At 32.3% G+C, this 25,421-nt stretch overlaps 1 protein-coding gene across 1 annotated transcript in view; it reads left to right on the forward strand.

The window, feature by feature from the left end:
* The window catches only part of LOC129225835 (neuralized-like protein 4), a gene marked incomplete in the record, with an annotated part of 156,574 nt that overhangs the window by 16,398 nt on the left and 114,755 nt on the right, over positions 1–25,421 (forward strand). Inside the window, 4 exon segments of the mRNA XM_054860354.1 lie at positions 2,847–3,195; positions 9,354–9,523; positions 17,533–17,644; positions 25,104–25,192. Of these exon segments, the coding sequence (XP_054716329.1) occupies positions 2,847–3,195; positions 9,354–9,523; positions 17,533–17,644; positions 25,104–25,192 (720 nt within the window).

Below are 25,421 nucleotides of genomic sequence, written 5' to 3' on the forward strand. Positions count from 1 at the left end.
GAGTTATGAACCTCATCTTTTCACCTAACGTCATCAAAGGTGGCCTATTGCATTTTTAGAAGTTCAAATGCGAAAAATTTCCTGGGATGAACCCCGAACTCAGTTGTTTTAACATCATTGAAGATCTTCTAAACTTGTGTTTTTTGAACTTCCATTACCAAAATATTTGTGGAAGAGGGTTACTGACCCCTTTCTATTACGTTTACAAAAAATGGCTCACAATCATGTTTTTAAAACTTCAATTTTGAAAAAATTTACGAAAAAGGGGTCTTAATTTGAAAAAATTTAGAAACTCCATGCGAACCCCTGTTTCTGTACAAACATTATATTTACAACTAGCTACGTGCCCGGCGTTGCACGGGCTACCTAAAAAATGTAAGAGCAGTCCATTTGATGCTTTTGTAGTACACTGACACTAGTTTCTAACGCGTTAAGGAATAAATAAATGCGCGTAAAGCAAGGTTTGCAAAACACCAGTAAAACATATTTTTGCCAAAACACCTCATCAACGTTAATAATCGTTATCAATGATACAAGTTATGAGTACATTTTCAGTCAGCACAAAAGGGGAAAATATATGCATTATCAACTATAATCTTTACTCACGTTAAACTGAATTACATCTGATAGACTATATCGGAAATATTTATGCACAATAACAATCCGCTTTTTACATAAAATAGTCTACTACCCGGCGTTGCCCGGGTGTTTATTAATGCAACATACCACTCAGATAAATATTTGGATGGATTCTATCCACATGGTCGTACAAGAATTACATCAATCCGTTTTCCAGGTACAAACCCTCAAAGATCTCAAATAACTTGTAAATCACTCATTTACTTTACGACGTGCACGGTCCTCCTCGAAAATGAAAGTTATGTCATGTGACGCGTATTTAACAATCAGGCTTGAACAAAAAAAAAAAAAAAAACAGCAAAATTTTGCTGCAGATTACGGCAAAATAATCGAAAAGTAAACAACTTAAACACCCTGATTACAGGAAAAGCCTTAAAACAAAAGCCTAATTTTATTTCTTTATATTCGAGAAAAAGAAATGGCAACAGATCTTTCATCTCAATGATTTTCTTCACGCTGTAAATTTTAATAAAAGCGTTCATCCGGAAAGTTGAGTTGAAGCACTGAATAATAATTTGAATGGAGGAAAGCCTTTGAAAAATATGGATTTTATTTTGAAATCTAAGAGTCATAATTAATAATTTTTAATTGATATCTCCGCTAATTATTATCGGAGGATTATGTTAAATAGCCAAACATGAAGACGGGAAGATGACGAATCCATCGATACCTGGTTCGATGGTCAGTTCACTGTCGTTCAGGAGAAGAAGCTTGGACATACATAGATAGATAGATAGATACTCAGATTTTATATGTATAAGATTAAATTCGTATTGCTAATTCTTTTTCTCCTTTTTCTCAATGTGAAGAATTATCCAGATGCCTGTAGCTAATGACCCCTTTTTAAACTAAAAGCTCAATCGCCCCCGCCCCTCTTTATTTATATACAGTTTTATATGCATATGTGTGAGTGTTTGAAAAAAAAATTTGTGGGTCCAACAAAATCGAAAAATTGTACTAGAAATATACGTTAATGCAATTTTTAGTAATGAGCTCAAAATCAGATTTACTGGGGGGAGGGGGGGGGGCAAAAATTTGAAGTTACGCTACTGGTGTATACTTATTACACTTTGGTACAACTGATTTATGTTTGTACCTTCTTACTAAACAAACAATTGAATTCAACAGAATGAATATGCAGTTTAACATAATTGAATTACAATATTGCTTACTACTAGATAAAGAAAGGATGAATTTCTAGTGACATAACTGCTTGAAAATAACTAAATAAAGAATAAACAAATTTATTAATTATCAAAATACTCTCTAAGTAATTTTTATGAGTCATATTTAGAGATGTAAAATTTCCGGAAATTTTGAAGAGGTGGAAATGTTTTTTTTCTATAAAAAAGGAAGAATTAATTTTTTTATGGATAAAAATAGGATTTCTTCATAGTTCTGTTTCTCATGGATCATATAAAGGGTTAAACATTTGATAATGTATACAAACCAACCAATCAATCTTTTTCTGCTTGAGAGAAATGCACATAAATTTACGTTTAATTAGAAGAAAAATAGCCTTTTTGCTTTAAAACTGAAAGCTTTCTTGGTCAAACACCAGAAATAAGTCAAATCGTCCTTCAACCAATAATGTTGGGTAAGGTGTGTCTAATCATAACAATTATATTTCTTATTTTAGATTGCCTTTGAAACTTGAAATAATAATAGTAATTATTGACTTTCAAACATGATTAATATTTTTTGAAAGAAAAAAAGTATGATTTCCCTTCCTTGCAATGTAACTTTACTGTCTGAAAATGAAAGCTATCTCATTAATTTGCACGTAATACATATTTTTGCACATTGCAGATACAACTTACTTATTTTGCACAACTTAAAAATAGTAATCTTTAAATTGCTTTTATTGTTTACTAAAAACCTTCTGTTTTTTTTTTGCCTAATATTATTTAAAAAAATTTCACTATAATTTTGAATATTACTATAACCCTTTCGTAGTTGCTCCCGTCTAAATCATGGGCTGAGCTATTGCCTTGTATTTCTTGTGCTGTGATATTTCTGGGGTAGAGCTTATAAAGTTCAAGCTAAAAAATATGTCAAAATCAAAAAATAAATATGTATGTTGTACAAACACCTTTATTGATATAATTTTCTCAAATTAAAACAGATAGTCACTTTACAACCATTTTCTTTCAAACAGTAAGATTATTAGGGGGTTAATATCTTCTTCTTATTATTTTTTTTTGTAGGTACCGACTTGGAGTGGATCTATAGAAATAGGTGTTACAAATTTAGATCCTGCTGTCCTAGATTTTCCTTCTAGTGCAACAAATTTGAGGGAAGGCTCATGGGTTATGTCCGGAAGCTCCATTTTGGAAGATGGAAAATCTCACCTTGAAGATTATGGGCTCGACCTTGATGAACTAGACGAAGGCGATACCGTTGGAGTGAAACGAACTTCCACGGGAGACTTGCATTTCTTCATAAATGGTTCGGACCAAGGAATATCGGCTCGGAAAGTAACTGGCACAATTTATGCTGTTGTTGACTTGTATGGAAAATGTGCCCAAGTGTCCATAGTTAACCATGATGCAAAAAGTAAATATAGTATTTTTTCACTTTTTAAAATATTTTTATTCTCTGGTATTTTAATGAAGATAAAACATTTAAAAATGTTTTTGAGTATTGTTAAAAAATGTATAATTGTTTTTAATATTTTTATATGGTACTAGCTGGGTTTGCCGATAAATATCATTTGATATATATCATGATAAATATCACGATATATATCCAATATTTTGAAAATATGATATTTTGATATTTTCGATATTTTTTTTTCAAATCAGTAGCGGCTCGTCCCTTAATTTAGCGGGTGGGCTCCGCTGTATAAAGTTTTCTCAATAAAATTTATACAGATACAATGGTGTGGACTGCAGTTAGTAATGCTGAACAATATAAGAGAGTCCTTATTGCAGTTGCTTCATTTCGAACTTCTCTTCCACTTCAAAGTTGAAATTGTTTTAGAAAAATATCCACTTGGGCCTTTTTTTGGAAATTCAAGGTAAACAATTCGAATTTAAAGACAAAATACCCACCCCATTCGAAATCGAGTGTGAGTGACCTAAAGCCAATAAATTTTTAATTAATTAAACTAGAGTGTTGAAACTCTCTTCATAAAGTTTGAAACAATCTGAATTTCAAAATAAACAATTAAAAAAATCGAATAGTTTGGTCATTTTAGGGTTGTGTGGCCCTACGCCTTTAAGGACTTAAAGCGATGTACCGGATCAAAAATTTAAACAATTTAGGTTTGTTCCGCCTTAAAATACTACAGAATAGAAAACACACATCGATAAGACCAAGAAAACGATTAATACTTATTACTTTAGCCAAATATCAGAACAAAAAAGAAAATTGAATAGATCTCGCCCAATTGAAGGTTTTTTTTTTTTAATTCAGAACTTTTCACTCTCAAAACCAACTATTCGAAAACAAACACTTCATTCAGAAATTCCGATCATATTAGTTCCAAACAGAAAAATAAATTAAAAAAAAATAATTATGCGATGCGGTGTAATCGGGAGGAACGCATAAAATGGAAAATACCTGTTCCAGATATTTACAGTCGTTTAAGATTTTAAAGACAAATACAAAAGAAGGACGGTGGAAAACGATAAGAGCACTTTCTTTCATTCAGTGGGCTAGCCGTTTTTTTGCCCATTTGAGCTGTTGTTTCATACAAGTGACATGTGTCAAATTCTTCCCCACCTGCTATTGCCCTTCTACTGCTGTTCGGTAGAGCTTCATCGGTAAGGATAGGGAACTGGAGCCCACGCAGCAGAAATCGGAGTGACACTGACTTGCCGTTTTGGTGTCTGGTTGAATCGTCGTTATTGATTAGCAGCGGAGGTGTGGCAAGTCAGTCGAGAGGCAAACCAGTCGAAGCACCAAGAATCATTCTCAGAGCTTGCAAGCGCAAACGCTAACAGATGGAAAACTTTTCACAGTTTAGATGTGATATGTAGAGTTTTACAGATTTAAATGTGTTTCGTGTCCCCAATTCGATTTTTTTTTAAAAATTTTTTAGCGAAATACTAAATGTTATTTTAACATGATCTATTTAGTTGTGTACAATTTTTCTGGGTGGGCCTGGCCCACCTGGCCCATAGGGACAAGCCCCTCTGTTTCAACTACAGTATTTTCAATGTAAAAATTATATTAATCATAGTAATATTGTTCATTCATTATTGAAAATAGCTGAAAAGTTATGTACTATGTTTTTACGATGTGTTAATTTATCATTAATATAACAAAGCAACATAGGATTTCTTTTTCATTTTATATTTATGAAATTATAAGCAATTTTACAATTTTAATTCGTATTAAAAGTGCCTAATTAAATATTAAATGTTGGTCAAAAAAAAAAAAAGAAAATGTCTTATGACTGTGCACCGATTAATGCATATTTTTATTTCTCAATCATACAACTGTGTAAAAGTAGCTAACAGAAGAAAAATGAGTAAAACAGCTAATTCTAAATTAACTCCATAAAAATTGAATAAAATGATGAATATAAAGTATTAGTTATAAATAATGAAAGAAACTTTCCTATTGTAACTAACAATAATATAAGAAAAAAAAGAGTGATTTGAAGATGCATGTACTATTTTGAAGACTTTAGTTTGTGATGATTGAAAATATTGGATACATATTAAAATATCCGATAGGTATCAAAATATGGGATATTTTCAAACCATGGGTACTAGTATGAACTAAAGCGATTCCATAATTTATCCATCTAATACGTTTTATTATTAGATCTTTTTCAAAAACGTCTAAGAAGTTTCTTCTCCCTGTACACTGTAGTTTGGTTAATTCTGCCTTTGGAGTATGCTGTTTAATTTTGGTGTCCTTATCTCTAGAAACACACTTCTTTATTAGAAATTATTCAAAGAAGAATTACTAGGCTAGTAAGGAGACATTCAGATTTATATTATGATACCAGACTTTAAAAGGCTTAATATATGTATAGTCTATACAGGAAAAGACAACCAGAAGGGACATGATTCAGTTGTTTTAATTTATCAAAATGAGGGATGCTAATGGGCAGCAAGTTTGCAATGAAAACAGGACAAGGGGCCATTGTTTCAATGTATTCAAATGTCAGGCTGATCTGAAACTGACGGGATAATTACTACATCAGTAGGTTGTTATTTAGGCACTTGAATAGCTTACTGGAAAAGGCTGTAATGAGCAAGGGGCGAGAGATTTTTAAGAGGGTCATTGGTCTTCATTAGAAACTGATAAATTGACCCAGGACTTGTTGTTGGCCGTCAATTCTGTATTTGTATCATTTGCTATCAGGGCCGGATTTGGAGGTATGAAGGCCCCGGGGTAACGAAGGAGTGGAGGCCCCTAATCAGAGTTCAAAAAGATCATCATGTTTTCGAAAATATCCGATACTTTGATATATGTCCGAACATTTTGATATATATATATATATATATATATATATATATATATATATATATATATATATATATATATATATATATATATATATATATATATATATATATATATAAAATTAAGCAAACAGAATTGCAAATATTAAACAAATTAAAAATAATTAATGATGAGAAAAAGGAAAATGCAAACAGCTATTAAGTAGAAAAAGATAAAGAATGAATCCAGAGCTCATCAGCCGTGGAGATTCATTAAATATGGTCAAAAGACCAAAATTTTTATTTAAGAACTAAAAGAGAATGTTTAAGCTCCAGTACATGCAATATAGAGTAACAATGGGCAAAAGCACCACTTGTTAAACTAAAAACAATAAACTAGAGCTCAAACCTAAAATTAAAAGCAGGGGGTTTCGTCTCGACAAATTAGGAAAACAAGTTCCGATAATTAGCCTTCCACAGGACAGTACCTGCCTATAACAAAATTGTCTTACCTTGAAATCCACATAAACTCAGCCCAATCCATTGTTCAACATGATAAAAAAAACATTCCAGTTGTCAACATAACATAAAAAACATAAAAACATATCCAGAAATCAATCCATGAACATACCGAGTCGCCTGTTTCCCACTTGTAAAAAATTCAGCCACCCCGGTGATTCATAAAAAATGGTTTGTCATGGTTGTATCATACATTTACACAGTTAAACAGTTTCAAAAGAAGCGAAATGCTCATCGAAGGCTATACTTAAGCAAATGTTTTCAACTAGATTTTTAGGGAAGTTATTATTAAAAAGTAAGTTTTTGAGTACTGAAATTTCTTGCTTAAATGCAGAAATGGTATTGCAAATTCTTTTTATTATGATAGCTTGCGAAACAATAATGCCAAGAAAAACCTTTTTACTTAAGCAGGAGGAAAAATCTTGTAAGCTGTTAACTGTGAAATTGAATTCGCGTCTTTTATCATAGATTGTAATGGAACAATTTGAGTCAATTTGTATGTTGATATCCAGGAAGTTAAAGCTATTTTGATTAGAACTCGTCTTTTTTAGCATTAATGAACTATGATAAATAGTTTTGCTAAGTTCAGAAAAATTAGGAAAATTAATACACAAAAGGTCATCGATGTATCTGCAACAAAGAGGTGTAGAGGAAGGATTGTCAATTAAATATTTTCTCTCATAATATAAAAGAAAAAGGTTGGCTAATGTAGAGCTAAAATTAGCTCCCATTGCTAGGCCATAAATTTGAAGAAAACATGAATTACCATTTTTGAAAAAATTATTGAAAATACAAAATTTAAAAAGACCAAGAAAAAAGAAATCATTAAAATTAAGGGAATACTTGACCGAATTAAAAAGTTCTGAAACAGAGGAAAAAAGTTCAATGAGTGGGATATTGGTGAAGAGGTTTTCAAAATCAAAAGTTTCTAAGTAATTTATATCAAGCATATTAAGTAAATTGATCACTTCAACACTATTATTAACAATCCAGAACCAATTCATTTGTTGAAGTTTAAGTTGTTCAAGAATTTTTTTGAGAAACTGTTCGAGCTTTACACTTAGATTTTTTCCGATGGTGTTGGTGGCAGAGCAAATAAAGCGAAATCCAACAGGTGCTTTATGAAATTTTCGAATTGCATATAAGTAAGGTAAATTAACAGAATCAGGACGAGGCAATTTAAAAAGTTTGTAAGCAGCAGCAAATTTTTTGATGCTGCGTTGCGCATCTATATGCTCTTGGTGTGGTCTTTTCAATATTTTTCACTTTTATTATTATTATTATATATGTGTGTGTATATATATATATATATATGTGTGTGTATATATCTCCAATATTTTCGACCCGTGAAATTTAGGATATTTTGTAAAAATTGTATTGTGTAATTATATATAATAAAATATATAATAAAAATTGTACCCTTTGTTGTGGAGACCATGGGGCAGTAGCTCCGCCTGCCCTCCCTTAAATCCGGCCCTGTTTGCTATTTTAATCCTTGGTTTCAGATAATAATAACAAAAAAGTTTTCTTGTCTAATGCAACTTAAAAATTCTTTTTGGCATTTAAAATGTAGTTCAAAATTTTGCGTGCAAGGTGGAAACATTCTTATTTGAGGGGGGGGGGGAGTGAAGAAGATTTTAAGAAATCTAAAGCCTGCTTACACATTACCTGCTTCTTTTAAAGCTCATTAAAAGTACACAAAATGACTTTACAGTGGAAACAATTGTTTCATTCCTTTCCCCAAATAATAATTTATGTTTGTACCTTCTATTTTATTTTTCTAGAACTTCATTTTGTTAAAATAAAAAAAAAAAAGATAAAGAAAGAAAACATCCCTGAATGTATCTTACCACTGCTATTCTGAGTTCAACTTTCAGTTCAACTGACATATTCGTCTTACAAGTAGTCTTAAGAGTTTTTGGCATAGACGTCCATTGCATAGCTGCCAATTCTCCCGATTTATTCATGAGACTCCCTATATTTGGCGCCTTCTCCTGAGCTCCTGAGCAAAGTAAATATTTCCAAAATTTTCCTCATCACAACAAAATTCCTTTAAACATATTTTTTAATGATTAGAATTTCAAGAAAAATTCAGAAAGTAAAGCGATCGCAATCACATTCTTTTTGAAATGTCCAATTATGATCAGAAAAAAGGTTCACAGCTTTAGGTTGCATAAGTTGCATTCAGAAAATTTAAACATTCTATAAAGAACAATTTCCGTAAGACACATGCACATAGATACCGACATCATGCCAAAACTGGACAAATTGATTAAGGCATTCAAAATTCATTTTTTTTTTGTTTGCATTTAAATTTTCACATTTAAATAAATTCAGATATTGTGAGAGAAAAGCCTGAATTTGTTTAGAGGTAATGAAAAGGAAAATATATAGTGAAATTTTAATGATAAATTTTTTATGAGGACAATACTTCATTTTCTTTCTACAAGGAAGTAAAAGATACTTTCCGGAATGAAACTTTGTGGACAATCCTAGTTTGCGTTAACCCCATTTACCTCAGATTTCTGAAACTCTACATTATTTATTTTCAAAAATTTATATTTTGTGACAAAATTTTACTCGCTCAGCTGAAGAGTTTACATGCATTGCTAAATGTGTCAAAGGCAAAACATTCTTTAGCTCCCGATTTTCAGATGCCAGACAGTGGTGTGGTCCTGTAAAAAATGAATGAATAAATAAATTAATAACAAAATGTTAGTGGTTGGTCATACCAAGTGATATTGTTTTTAAATTTGCTTTCCTTAAAGTCAAAGTGTTTTTTTTTAAAAATAGGAACTGAATTTGTCCGCATTGAAGATCGGCTGAAATTTCATGAACATTGTGGGAGTATGGTAAAACTAACAAATGGAAATTGCACAGCAGAAAGAAGGAAACCGGCTGATGAATTCAACAATGGCGTTGTAATGACTCACAGACCTCTTTTGGATGATGAGTTATTTGAGGTAAGTTTAAATCTTAATATTTTAATTGCTCTTGATGATCTGAAAGCAACTAAAATTTGAATTTCAAGTGTTGGAGCCATTTTTAATTGTACTTTATGTTGTTAAATGTATCACATAGCATTAAAATTTGATCCCATTTTATTCAAACGTACAGTAGAACCTGATTTACAATTTTTTACGTGGCTGTAGTAGCCGGGTGGTGGAAACACTTGCTTCATATGCCTGAGGATGAAGGTTTGTTTCCCACTAGTGCCCCAGGTGTTATTTCCTCTCTCTAGTAATATAATTTATTCTTGTGTTGTCCCATCTGTAAATCAAGTCGTTGTACTGTGTGTAACTTGTACAATGTGCATGTCACAGAGTGTAAGGACACGTTTTCTCACTAATGTGTCTCTGACACATCTGGAGGAATTAATCTAATGGTATCACATTAATCATCGAAAGTTTACCAATGGCATTCTGCAGTTGGCTTTTAAGGCAGGGGTCTCCAACCTACGGCCCCCGGGCCACATCCGGCCGGGGAACAGATTTCATCCGTCCCGCTGGAAGCTTCCAAAATGAAAACAACTTTTTCAAATTTTGATGTTATATTTCTTTTTAAGCATTATTAAAGAGAACCAAGTTCAGGAAATCTCAAAAACTACTACTGAGTACTTAATATCAAAAAAAAAAAAAAAAAGCGTGAGGGAAGCGCTAATTTAAACTCTGAATATTATTCAATCAATGATCCCACTGACGCAACTAGAGGAGAGGTCCATGGCCAGGGGCGGCAAATAGGGGGGTCAAGAGGGGGTGGACTCACCCCCAAATTTTTTGAGAGGAGTGATAAAAAATGAGCAACTTCAATTTATGTAAATCGCAAAACAATGTTCATGAAAAAAGAATCTTGCTGGTTCTCCGTAATTATTGATGAAACTTGACACATTTCCAAACATGAGCGAGTGTTTTCCGTTTTTTGAATGATTTATTAGAAACTCACCAATCCTTTACCGGCCTTTTCACAACAGAAAAAACTGATGAAGAATCATGGTTAATTTTAACTAAAGACGTAATTTCCTTATATTGGCTTAATATTTCATTCTTGTGTGCTCTGTGCAATTATGGTTATGAGGCCCGTGCAATGGTGTGGCTGCGTGATTTTCGCAATCAATGCCTTGGTATTTTACATTCATTGTTACGCTCATATTTTAAGTGTGTCTATTTAATCAGTGTTCACCACCATTTTCTTTTCCAGAAACACATTTCAGCTACTAAATGCATAGTATGATTAAATATTATACTTCTCAAAAATATATACTATTTTTGAATATATATATATATATATATATATATATATATATATATATATATATATATATATATATAGGATTAAGCAAAGAGAATTACAAATATTAAACAAATTATAAATAACAAATGATGATAAAAAGGAAAAATGCAAACAGCTATTAAGTAGGAATAGAAAAAGAGTGAATCCAGAGCTCATCAGCCGTGGAGGATTCATTAATTATGGTTTTGCTGCGTTGCGCATTTATGGGCTCTTGGTGTGGTCTTTTCAATATTTTTCACTTTTATTATATATATATATATATATATATATATCACATCAACAAATATCTTTCCTGGGGGCCCTTTAACTATTCAATCTCGAAGTGACACAAGAGGGTCTTCAAGAGACAACACAAGATGGTCTTTGAAACCATAAAGACCCTCCTCGATCATTTCAAAGCAGTGATTTTGGAAAATGACTCTTTCAATAATGAAAAAGCTACTGTCCTTTAACACGTCTTCGTTTGAATGATTATTCGCTTTGTTTGTATTGTGGAGAGTTTTTAAACAATGCCTTACTCTATCAAAAGATCTTCAATCAGTTAAACCTAATTTTTGGAATGTTTAAGCTTCAGTTCAAGCTACAATTGAAACGATTTATAAATTTAACGCAGATGTAAATTTCAACCAGACGTGGATCATTTCAAAAAAATGTCTTACTCCAAGATAATTTTAAAAAACTGCAAATAATATTCAAATGACTTTAGAAGAGGTGACTAAAATGCATATTGATTTAACATATTGTATAAAATAATAGAATCAGTTTCTAATAAAATTAGCACAAGATTCGATGTTAAACATTTTCCTGTATTGTTAGCTCTCTATTATCTGGATTGGATATTGAAAACAAAAAATAAAATGTTTCAATTATGAGTAAAATTAACAGCATGAGGCAAGAAGAATTGTTTAGAGACTAGACTATACTGTTCAATGATGAAAAATGAAGACCATAACAATTTTTAAAGTTACCAGGGTGATTTTAACGTGCAAGATGTGAAACGTATGTGTTCATACGTAACTTTGTTACTTCAATTATTTTTCAACTATTCCAATCAGTTCAGCTAGTAGAAAAAAATCATTTTCGTGTCTGAGGAAAATAGAGAATTATTTTCGAGGTACAATAGGGACAAAAAAAAAGCATCAAAACTTTATTAAAAGATGAAAACTGTAATATCAAGATACTTTGTATGACAAGATATTATAGAATAAATTACAAATTTTGTCTCAAAAATTTAAATTGCTTTTGAACACAATTTTTTATTAATTCTAAACCCATATCATGATTACTTGCTGTTAGCCAATATGTGTTTTGTTCCATACTGAGGTAATTCATATTTAAGAACCTCGACCCCCCAAATGAAATGCTGAAATGCCGCCCCTGTCCATGGCTGTCCCCAAGAGGGGTTGAGTGGGGCAATCGCTCCGGGCGCCACGAAATGAGGGGGCGCCGCAAGGCACCCCTCGTTTCGACGGGACACGACGACATTCACACGAAATCAGGGGTGCCTTGCGGCGCCCCCTCATTTCAGGTATCATAGTAGACACACAAAATAGAGAATCACTGCAATAGTTCTTTATTTTGTTCTATGGCAGGAAAATATTCCTGATGTCTCTCAGTCTCCAAAACATTCGTTTCCTTTGTATCATTGAAAAAAATACAATTTCTGAGAATATAACTGCTTAGAATCAAACAAAAGGCACTTCTCTTTTGTCTAGTTCTCACCAAATTTGCTTGAATTCTGCCCCTGCAGTGAGGTAATGAGAAAGTTTTTTTAAGGTCTCACTTTGAAAAAAAAAACTTTATTGTTCGGATAGGGAAAAAGGTCAAAAGGTGTCCGGTCAAAATTTGGAAACTTTTAACTTTAAAAACGCAATTTTTGCCTTAAAACGCAATTATAGGCCATGTGTATTGACGTTAGGATAAGGGAGGGAGCTCAGAAACTGTTTCGGATCGATTATTATTTTAAATAGATTAAAATCAATTCCTTCTACCCCTGAAGTTTTCAAAATTTAGATAAACTTTGCAGCTTTAGATAAACTTTGAAGATTTTATGGATAGGAGGATCTGGGAGCATCTCCCAGGAAAATTGTTCAAAATTATGGTCAAAAAATTTAAGCAGTGTTTTACTTTCAGGAGCTATCCCAGTCGTTTGAAAAACCCGTTACTTGTGATATTAAAAGAAAGGCGGCATGGGGACGAATATTTTCTTAAAGGCAATTTGTAAGACCATATTTTGTAATATTAGGGCCAGTGAATTTTCGAAATTAGAGCTCCAAAAACGCAATTCTGAGCGATTTTCGGTGTTGCTGAGTATTTGTGGTCTTCTCAATAAAACTTAGAAATATTTGATGCAAAAGAAGAACATCTTTGTTTATAACATATAAGAAAGCTGATATTAAATTGGTACAAGTAAAATCAAAAATCTCTTGAAAAGAATCATTGGTTGAGTTCAGATCGAAATTTAATTTTGATGTAATTTACTTTGATAAATACATTTTCTCTTTATAATCAGCAAATTATATTCGTGTTCTTAGTTTGATCAATATGAATAACCAGTTTTAATCAGTTTTAATTGTTTGTTTTTTATCTAGTGGGATAACATTTTACTAGATAAATATTTGATTTTTAACATTTCCGTTTTTCGAAAAGTTTTTGGGGCATTATTGTTTCACAAACATTAAAAACAGATTCATTGCTTGTGTTTTAATTTGTATTATGCATAGCCCTTTGATTGTTGTGTTTATCAATATTTAAAAAATTGAAGTATGTACTATGCACTGATGTTATAACTAACTTGATTTTTCTGTGTGTATACGAGGGGGGGGGGCGCCAGGAAACTTTTGGTCCGGGCGGCGTCAGCTCTTTGGACGGCCCTGGAGAGGCCTCCTCCAAAAAATGCTGAGGAGAATGTTTTTTCGAAAATATACTTTAATATTGAATGGGGAAAATGAAATGCGTCTTGGGAGAACAAAGCGACTTTAACAAGAAAAAAATAATAATAATAATGTAGAGGGAAAATCTTAACTTATTTTGAAAAGAAATCTTTAAATTGGAAATTTTCAATAGTTACGCCTAAAATTTCCGCTGAGCCTCTGTATCTTTCGTCCCCCTAAAATCACAAAAGACCTTCTAAAACTGCATTTTTAAAACAACAATTTCAAAAAAATTCCAGTGGAAAACCCCTGGACCCTCTATCAGATTAGAATTTTTTGAGAGCCCCCCCCCCCCCCCTTTAACTAAAACTCTTCTCTAGTTGCGCCGATGGTTGGCCCGCCTCGCCGTCAAAAATGTTCAATGTGGCCCTTGAGTAAAAAAGGTTGGAGACCCTTGTGGTAAGGGACACCAACTGCAAGTTTTTCATTTTTTGTATTTGTATTATCAATTGTATATTAGCTTCTTGTACAGACTTGCCTATTTCGTTTTTGCTGCAAAAAAAAAGCGTGAAAGAATATCTAATTCCAACACTTCCTTATTGTTAGTAATGAATCCAAAATGCATTTCCCCAAATATCTCAAAAACTTATTATACTGTCGTTTACCTGCCCACGGCAGCATTAAACCAATTTGCTGTTTTTTTTTTCATTTTCATAACCCTTTCAGTTATCCACCTTCCCACCAGTCCGTTTATGCTGGATTGCTGGGGCTGTACTGCAGTAATACATTAGAAATCAATCTTTGATAAATAAAACAAAGTAATATCTTTCTACACTCTATAACAAAACAATTGATGCACCCTTGTCAGTATGAAACGAGATTTTAAATATGTGAGGGCAACACTGATGTAAGAAAGTCAATCTTACTACTATTATATATGCGAAAGTTTGTCTGTATGGATGTATGGATGGATGTTTGTTACTCTTTCACGCAAAAACTACTGAATGGATTTTGATGAAACTCAACAACAATATAGCTTATGCATCAGAATAACACATAGGGTAGTTTTCATCCCGGTATGGGGGTCAAAACCCCTTTAGGGGGGCGATAAAACACAATTTTTGTATAAATTCTCTAATATGGGGATGAAAAAATACTTGCACATATTAACATTATAAGTCCATCGAAAGCTCTGATTTTTCTGCTGAAGATGGCACCTGCTCGAAATTTCTAAGTAGAATAAAAAAGGAGTTATGAGCTTTTTAGTTCCATGTTCGAAGGCTTTCCTTAACTCAATACAGTATTTAGTGTATCATCTCAACTCCCTGTCGATAGCGACAATTGTTGTATTGTTGACTATTTTTGATTTTCGTCTGACTGTTCAAGGCTTTTATGAAGCTAAATCTTAAAGTAAGATTTTTTCACAAAATTGGCAAATAATACATGGATTTGGCAGATTATTTTCAAATTTATCGCAACTTTGAGGCAATTGATGTTTTTTTTTAAAATTTATTTGTGTTGACAGGGTATTAGAGCTACCAGCAGGAATCTCGCCAAACTGTTTTTGCGGCATCATTTCAATAGCTTAGGCATTTGGCAATTTTTTCAATTGTCGCTGTTTTCGAAGCTAAAGATTACGCGAATACTGTTTCTCGGTTTTCATCATGCAACCATGCAAAAGTAATTTCTTTAATATTTCTTTCTTTAAATCATTAATTAACATGTAAAATAATCCGCTAACTAAATTAAGCAAATCCATAAACAGCACAAATTTGCGTACAATTTCAAACAATTTCCAAATTTTACTACTTATTTTGGAAACATTTCGGGTAACATTTTATGGTCACCAGAAGTATCTCAGTATTTGGCGACACTATCTCTTTGATGAAAATTAGTAGCACACAGTTTTACAAAGTAGGGAGGGAGAGCCTTATCCAAGGTAATCCAAAACGATAACCGCAAAATTGGTAACATTTTAAATCGCAGTAAGGGATTACGAGCGGCTACATTTTTTAAAAGTTTGTATTTCAATAGCAATATAGAGAAGATTTTAGAATATGTTTAAAAAAAAAGATAAATCCTTTTAAACAAGTGAAGTTTAAATTCATATTTTGGAAATTCTTCAAATTTTTATATTCTTAAATGTTGTTTTTTCTTTCTAAAAAAGTACGATTTTATTCTTCATACTTATTGTCATTTTACTTTTATGGGTAAGGAAAAAGCTCAATTTTTAATCACATCAAAGCGGTGTGTTTTGAGTTATTTCAGTTACAGAAGAAAACGAATAAAAGTAAATGAGAGAGAGCAATTGTTTCTCATAATTATTAGACACCTATGCAATGCCGGGTGTTTTTGCAGTGTTGAATATCCTGGTAACTAAATAAAGTGATTAAATAGAGTCTGCCCCCCCTACCCCAGTTACCGTTGAAAAAAGATTTATTTTTCGCCAGGAACGGCCAAATACATGTAAAACATTTTCATCATAGCATCTTCTGTTTGGAATTAAAAATCATATCTTATAAATACATAGAGATTAAGGAAACGTTATACGCAGTTTTATAAACTTGGCAAGTCTCTGGCGAATGCATGGTACCGTGGTCCTTTTGGCAATAAATAACGGATTTGGATTTATTATTTTACATTTTTATGCTGCTTTTAATTGCAAAAATAGAAAATAAAATTAAACAAAATGACATATTAAAAACTTATAGGCAGAGTTATGATAACGCGGTTGGGGCAAGAGTTCAAAAATCTTGGCGCTACAGCCATTACAAAAACTGAAGACAAAACATTGTTTGGTAACTATTTGACCTCTGTCTGTGTTGAACATTAACATGAATCGATTTAGAAAAAACCTACATCAATGTGAGCGAAGCTGCGGGTAAAAGCTAGTACAAAATAAAAGCAAACTGATTATTTATTATTAAAAAAAATCTAAGATGAATGGACATGCCAACTCTCATGCATTAGGGAGGAGGCGCTCGATTTTGTGTTTAATCTCTGGTCTCCTGCCATCAGAGAAATTTCTGCTGCTTTTTATGAATGATTTAAAAAATCAAATTTTTATGAAGTAAAGATGTCTTCAGACTTTGACTGTCAATGTTACAGTCAGGAGTCATTTTAATTTTGCATTCATATCAATTGCAAGAATAAAGAGAACATAATGACTGTCTGTTAAGGAAGCAGTTTCAAGAAAGTATTAATACTGATGTCAGTTTTTGTTTTCAAAAACTGACTGGCTGTTATTTTATAACATTTTGTTTTCTTTTAGTAATTCTGCTTCTTATAACCATGAATGAATGCTAATCATCATTGAATAAATTTCAAACATTTCTCTGTATAAAAGCTACTATTAATGTTTCAAACAATGTAGTAAATAAACTTCAAGTTTAAAAATAGTGAAAATCAGATTTGTTTTTAATTTTTAAATTGACTTTAAAAAGTTGAATATATAAATGTAATATCTTGCAGATCAATTTTTCTGTAATTTGTGTAGTTATGCTGTAATATCTATGAAAGTACTAAACAAATATTTCTAGTTTTGCTAATTACAATATTTTTGTTTGGAGTATTTTCTGTTTTCAAATGATCTGAAACTTTTGCTCTTTTTTTCATTGCAAATGTTTTTTTCCCATCAAGTAAATAAGTAAAAATTGCATGTGTTCTCTTATGCTTCTCTTTTTAACTCTGACTTCAAGTTTGATTATATAATTGGAGATTGATGCATTTTTTTCTTTTAATGGCGATACATGCTCAATTTTTAAAACATGTTCTCTTTTTATATCAGGATATTGCTTTGTTTATTTTAGATCAGAATTGATGAACTTGTGAATAAGTGGTCTGGCTCTATTGAAATGGGAATAACTACTCATAGTCCAGATACTTTAGATTTTCCAGCTACTATGACAAATATGAGATCTGGTATTGGTATTCAACTTGTCATACATAATATAATTTTCAATACTTTTAGTTAACCTTTACACATGGGCGCCCATATGCAAAATTGTAAGGGGGGGGGGCTCAGAAATTTTAACCAAGGTTTAGCAGGATATTTTCCCCATGGAGGCAGATTTCAGGACAGATTAGAGTCTTTAAAATTTGACATTTTTAATTATTTATTCATTAATGGCTGGAGAAAAAATATTTTTATATTTTTGCAAAGAAAAAAGTACTATAAGCATGAAAGTTCTAATTTCCAAGGGGGGCTCGAGCCCCCCCCCTTGCCCCCCTATATGGGCGCTCTTCCCTTTACATGAGCATAACCCATGTCGTTATACTCAGTGTTGTAGTTAGAAAAAAATGTTTGGGAAGACGCACCGCTTTATTGGGTAGATGTCATGGTTAACAGATATTTGTTACGACAACAAAAGTCAGTTTAGAACCTAAAATTTAAATAGCAAACATGAATTGTTTCTCAAAAGGTGGTTTGAAACCACTTTAGGTTAGTTCTATATTATTTTCCAATAGTAAATCAAATATTTTGTGGAACTGTGCTCTCCCGCTTTCGCTCAAACTACAGTTCTGGTTTATAGTAAAACAGTAGAAGACCATTATAATGCACAGCTTGGGACCAGAGCTTTTGCGTTATACAGGTTTTTGCGTTATATAGGTGATTTTACAGATTTTGAAGCTAATATTCAGCATATATCTATATTTTAGCACTTCAGAATGAGTTTTGTCTGCAATGTGTATTAAAGCACTAATATTACAATTAGCCATTCACAAATAAATATGTTTCACAATCAAAAGGTAGTGAATTATCCTCCACTTCTGCAAGCTTCATGGTTTGCATAACAGCTGCATTTGTAAGAGCCATTTGGTATATTCTATTTACTGTGAGTACTAATTTTCATTTAAAAGCTTTGAATTCAGATGGAAAGATGAAAAACTGTCTCAGAATTCAATTTGCTGAACAATTTTTATGTTTGCAAAGAAAAACAGAGGGATTTTTTAAACTACAAAACCTATTGTTCACTTCTGAAAAGTTGTGTGGTTTAAAGAGAAGTGCGTTATATAGGTTAGCGTTATAAAGGTATTCTACTGTATGTAAACATTGAAAGCAGCCTTTCCCTTTCAAAAACTATAGATGGAAAAGAATCAAACTTGTGTCATTTAAAATGTACTGTGCCTTAGATGTGCCATGCCTAAAGAAGCAAGTATTTAAAAATCGAATGGTTCTTTTTTTATTCCAGTTTTAAGTAAAAATTTCACATGATGCATGCATCTAAGTTTCATAATAATCAAAAGATTTTGATTGTTTTAAACATAAGATGAATTTTTTTCAAACTTTTAAATTAATGAAAACATCTGAAACCAATACTCATTGCATATCGTGTGTTAATTTAAACCGCTAGTGTGCTTAGTGAATTTTAATCTAAATACGTGATTAGCTGGCAAAAATTATTAACTTGAGTACAAAATACACATCTGAGTAGCAGAGCTGAATAGGAATGGTAGAATAATTTTAAAAATACTACTTATTATGATTCATTTTCTGAGGTAGAGTTATTTTTGTGTTTTGTTTGGTTTAACTGTTATATAACACTGATATTTGTTACTTCTGCTTCAACTTTAAAAATATTTCTTCCTGTATGTTTGTAATTAAATGTCTAATACATGTGATATCCCTTGATATAATTTTATCACTGGAAAAAAAAATTCCTTTTCAAATTTCATTTTTTAAGTGTAGTTTGCAAAGAGAAGAATGATTTTATGGTAGAGTCCAAGTCAATGCAACAAGAGCGTAACTTGATAGTCTCAGATTTTTTAAGCACTTTTATTATACTTTGCCCGATTGTCACGGAGAAATCTGAAGACTGGTTTTGCTTATATCTCTGCGGCTAGACCATTTAGAGACTTCGGGATTTCACTAAATGATTTGCTTAATCTTAAGGTAAAACTTAGCACTGAAAAATTAAAATTCTAGAACAAAATTATTTCATTTAGGATTGAAAACAGCAAATTTCATGTAATTTTCCTATTAAATTTTACTACTATTATTTATGTGGAAGTTTGTCTCTATGGATGTATGTGAATGTTTGTTACTCTTTCACTCAAAAACTACTGAATGGATTTTGATGAAACTTTACAATAATTTAGTTTATGCATCAGAATAACACATAGGGTAGTTTTCACCCGGTTATTGGGGGCAACCCCCCCTCCCTTAGGGGGCAATAAAGCCCAATTTTCGTATAAATTCTCTAATGTGAGGATGAAAAAATACTTGCACATATTAATATTATATGACCATCGAAAGCTCTGATTTTTCTGTTGAAGATATCACCTGTTCCATATTTCTAAGTAGAATAAAAAACGAGTTATGAGCTTTTTAGTTCCATGTTCGAAGACTTTCCTCAACAGGCTGGTAATCATAATTGATTACATTTTCTGGTAATTGACTCCAAACCTGAATGGTTTACATGTTTAAACCTTGTTTCACATTTCAACACTAGAAATTATCCTCCAACCTTTGCAGCCCTATTTATAGGGGCTCCTTTTACAATTCCAGCATGCAGCGCCACTGCTGGCATCATCCTTTGTTTTCGAGATATTCAATTTTGAAATCAGGGAGTCCTTCGTTGACAACCTGTACAAAATTCAGTTCAGATCATTCAGTGTATTTAAAGTAATTGAGTTATGAAAATTTACACTTTTAGTTACTCTCAAATTTCTTTTTCTTTTTTTTTTTTTCAGTCAGTTTGCTAGATTTTGGTCTAATCAACACCTAAGTAAAACAATTTCCTCTCTTATAGCTTGAACTATCATTCATAATTCAATGGACTAAAAGATCGAATAATAAAAATTATTTAAAACTTGATTCTAAATAGACTTATTTCAGTAGCTACTAACTTCATAGCTTTGAAATTTTCTCAATTATCTTTGTAGTTATTCATGAAAAAATTAATTCATTTCCTGTTACAAGTATTTTGTTTTGCCTTATTGCGTTTTAACTTAGGAATGCTCTCTAATAACTGTTTTCAGTACCAATCTAGTTATTTTAATAGGAGTCTTACTATCCATACTTTCTAATGAAACATAGCTCAACAAATGGTAATGAAAAATCTTAAGGTTAGATTGAGGCAGAATACGGGAACTGAATTACATAATGTTTTGACAAATGATATTGCACTTATCTTAATACAGGGAAGCGCCGTTTATACATTTTTGAAGGGACTGTATGAAAGAAGTGTATAAATAAAGAAACATATAATAGGTGTACATTAATATGTATTAGACTTTGCACAGATCTATTTAAAACGTATAATTGACAAAAAGGCATAAAAGAGAAACATATAAATGGAGCTTCACTGTATATGCAATTTCTCACAGTGGAATTCAAATAGCTCTGAAAGTATAACTTGGTTGATTTATACGTTTGAAATCTGAACCACTTCTGCAGAACAGATTTTAGATGCTTGCTTGCCACTTTTGGCCTGCGGGCCAAGGGTGTATGTAAGGAAGGGGTTGAGGGGGCCAGGGAACCCACCAAAATCTGTGGGGAAATTTAAATAAAGGTAGTTATTATTTGGTTTTAGTTTGTTCACAAAATTTTAAACTTTTAGTTGCAAAAAAAGTAAATAAATAAAAAAAATCAGTAAATAAATAGTGATAACAATAATCATAATACGTTTGATCAGGGTTTTCTGAACTGGGTGCCGCAGGAAGAGGTGAGGAGTGCCATGAAGTGTCTATGGTAACAATGATATATAATCTAGACTAGGATGCCTTGAGAAGATTCTAATTCTTCAAAAGGTTACAAGAACTTAAAGTTTGAAAGCATTGCGTTAGGGTACACCAGGCAATGGTGGTCTGAAGAGGTCAGGGATCTGTACCCCTTACTTAAGAAAAGAACTTGTCTGTGGATGTAAAGTTATTTGAACAAAAAGAAAAGCAAATAATGTTGAGGAAAAAATTTCAATTCTTTCAACAAGAAATCTTAATATAAAATTTTTTAACAGATGTAGATTATTGCTCAACAAATTAAGTTCCCTTCTGCCTTTTTTCAATCTAAAAGAAGGGTCTTCACTGTTTCTCTCCTTAACCCTCATCCCCTGCAAGAAATTTAAAATAAGTTTTAGTTGTTCAGTTGGAATAATAATGTAAAATTGATGTCCTAAAAAGACATTTATTTAGGCGTTTTTCAGACATCAATTTCAAAACGTTTCTGGGGGAGGGTCCCGGAACCACCATCCTTTCACTAAGGTTACTACCAAAAATAGTCTGAAATCATGCCTTTAAGGTTTCCATTTTGAAAATTTTTGAAGGGAATATTCAACCGCTCCTTACCTCTGAACCTCTCCAGAGACTACCTAAAATTGCGTTTTACCTTTCAGGGGGAGATTCTCGAACTCTTCCTTTTCAGAGATTGCCTAATGTTGAAGAAAATCTGAATCGCTTTTGAAAATAACCTTAAAATAAAAACATTTAAAAGTTGCTGACTATTGGTCCAACACTTCCTATTTCTCTCCCCTCCCCCCATTTTTTTTTCTTTTTCCTAGTCAGTCTAAAAGTAAGAAAGGCTTTAAAATGCTAGACTTCACAAGCCCCTCCCCATACCAAAACCATTAAAGAGTGTCTCAAATCTCGTTCTTAGGACTTCATTGTCAAAAAATTTTCAGGGGACCATTATCAAATGCTTTGCCTTCCTATGGCATCAAAAATCGTTTAAGATTGCTTTTATGGAGCTTCAATTTTGAAAAATAGCCAAAGGTTACTGAATATGGTCCACAGTCACATTTTTAAGATTTTCATACCACGGCCCTACTGCTCCCAAATGAAATCTGAAAGTGAAAAAACTACAATTTTGAAAAATTTAAGGTAGAGAGCATTTAAATCCCTCCACCTAGTGTCACTGAATATCTCTTTAAAACTTCATTTTTTAGGTGCTCAATTTCAAAATAGTTTTTGGGGAGAGCCCCAGAACTGCCCTGCCGGTATCATCATCAAAGTTAGTCTGAAATTGCATCTTTAGAACTTCAATTTCGAAATTATTGTGTGGAGAGGTGTTTGATTTAGCTCTATTTTTAAAAAAAAATTGATCGAGGACAACTTCAAAAGCCCCCCCCCCCCCCAAAAAAAAAAAAATCCTCCTTTTAACATCACCAAAGACTGTCTAAAACTGCGTTCTTAAGACTACAATTTAAAAAACTTTCCGAGGAGTGTACCCCGAACCTCCTCATTCCCAATGAGAAGCAAGAATTTTTTAAGAGTGCCCTCCAAAAACTATTTTTTGGTTGCACCACGGGGTAGCAGTATGAAATCCTTGCCCCACCTTTAAAAAAATGAGAATATCAGGGCACGATTGCTCTCCCCCCCCCCCCTCTTGTCCCAAATTGAAATTCCAAAAAAAGTGGGCGAGGAGGAACTAATCTCGGTTATACGGCCCCCTCCTACAGAAAAACATATATACCCCACTGCTGCAGGCCATAGTTAGGAGACTCCTGATCTACATAAATTCCATGTACGTAAAATGCATCAAAACTTATATTAAAAGAAATTCAATGGCTTGGTTTTAGGGCGTACTCAAATAAGAACTTGATTTCAACCCCACCTAGATCTACTAAAATTTATAATAGCATGCATCTGCTATATTAAGAAGAAGATTTGACCTGACTTCAACTGGTCAGATAATGGGCTCCCTACTCTGTAAATAAATATGGTTTTTTTCCCCATTTCTTTGCTTGAGTCGTCACTTCATTATCTGAAACGATGTTTGTATGCCCAGAATGACTTTTTGCAACCAATTTTTCAATTACTTTTGAGTTGTGACCTTTGAATTTATTTTCTAATTTATTTCTTTTGAAAAAATATGTGAAAGAATAAGCATATTTGAGAGTCATAGTTCATAGTATAGGCTCATAAAATAGGATGTTTTTTTTTTGCAAAACAAAACATTGAGCTTGGAAGTTTGATTTCGTTTTTGATTTTGTTGTAAATCTATGCATGCTGAAAAGTTTCTTTGGATGTTAAATTTCAGAAAAAAAAAAATCTGCACAATTTTGATGTGTAGAAATTTGTTTTTATTTTTTTCCCAGCACATTCACTAGCAAATTTTTTTGGGGGGGAGGGGGGGCATAGGTGAATGAAGAAAAATGATGGAAGAAATTTGCAATGTTTCAAAACTGAGAAATATGCATTTTTAACCGACTTCAAAAAGGAGGCGGTTATCAGTTCATACCGTATGTATGTTTTTTTTTTTTGTTTGTCCACTCATAGCGTCTCACCTAGTGAACCGATTTTGATGATTCTTTTTTTAATGGATAGAGGATGGCTCAACTTAGGTCCCATTACTTTGTTTGACCATATTTGTTCTTTAGATAAAAAGTTATGGGCAAAAAACAGTAAATTTCCGTATTAAATGATTAAAATCATATTGTAGCGAAGTTCGCTCTTTTCATCCGTGGATAATGGTGGCTCAGTGGTAGAATTCTCGTCTCCCATACGAGCAACCCGGGTTCAAATCCCGACTAGGACAAAGTGAGTTTTACTAAAATTTCGTTTCTACTGTTTCCCGTATTTTCTCGAATGTTCTATTAATTTCTGTATCTTTTCAAGTCTGGAAAGTTCCAGCACTTTTTCAAGTTGTATATTAGGAGATGTAACGTTCATTCGTGGTTCTGAATAAAGATCTCGAGTTGAGACTAACGAGTATTCGCTTCATTTGACTTTCACATTGTCTTCGCTATCTTCATCTACGCGACAATATGAAACTCATTGTTATAAAAGTTTGGTGCCATATAACTGTAACATTAATAGTAATTGCAATGATAATTTTGAATAAAGGCTTTTCTAAAGCAATACTGTGATATAGAGCCGCACTTCTTACGAGGTAACTTCTTACTTTTACTGAAATATCTACATTTACATTAAAAAGAATGAAATAAAAAAATTTTGAAAAAAAAATAGAACCGACTTCAAAATTGCTCTAAAAAGTGAAAAATAATTTTATTCTTTAAACACCTTCGATAATACTTTTAAACATAATTTTTGAAGTTGGCGCAAAAACAAAAAGTAAAATCCATTGTAACCATGCTTCGTTCATATTTTTATCAAAAAATCATCCAAACTTAGGAACGAAACATTTATATCGTTACTCAAATATGCTGTCATCAATGCGTAATGCATGTGGTAGTGAAGAAACTGGACCTGGTTAAATTTATACTTGTAGTTGAGTTATGGCTGTGAATGATTTTATCGATCGTTTTTGCGCCAACTTCAAAAATTATGTTTAAAAGTGTTATCGAAGGTGTTTAAAGAATAAAATTATTTTTCACTTTTTAGAGCAATTTTGAAGTCGGTTCTATTTTTTTTTTTCAAAATTTTTTTTTAAACTTTTGTATGTGTATTGGTTTTTGTATTATTATACGATTTTCTATTTTAGGAACCATAATGATGAGTGGCTGTGGAATTTTAACAAATGGTAAAGGCAGTCGAAGAGAGTATGGTGAATACAATTTAGATGAGCTTCATGTAAGCATGCACCTTTATGTATTAATACGTAGGGGGTTTTCTTTTAGTACCATTTTGTCCTCTGATTGTGAACCAATGTTCTTCTTTCTTTTTTTTTTTTTTTGTTCAGTAGTTATTGCCAAGTTTTAGTGTCATCAATAAAAAATTTTGAAATCAGATTCTACTTAACTAAGAAATTAATTGAAAACCCCTTTTCTTCCTAAATAGCTATTCATATTTGAATTGATGG

This window comes from Uloborus diversus, chromosome 7, assembly GCF_026930045.1.
Source record: "Uloborus diversus isolate 005 chromosome 7, Udiv.v.3.1, whole genome shotgun sequence".
Classification (NCBI taxonomy): Eukaryota; Metazoa; Arthropoda; class Arachnida; order Araneae; family Uloboridae; genus Uloborus; species Uloborus diversus.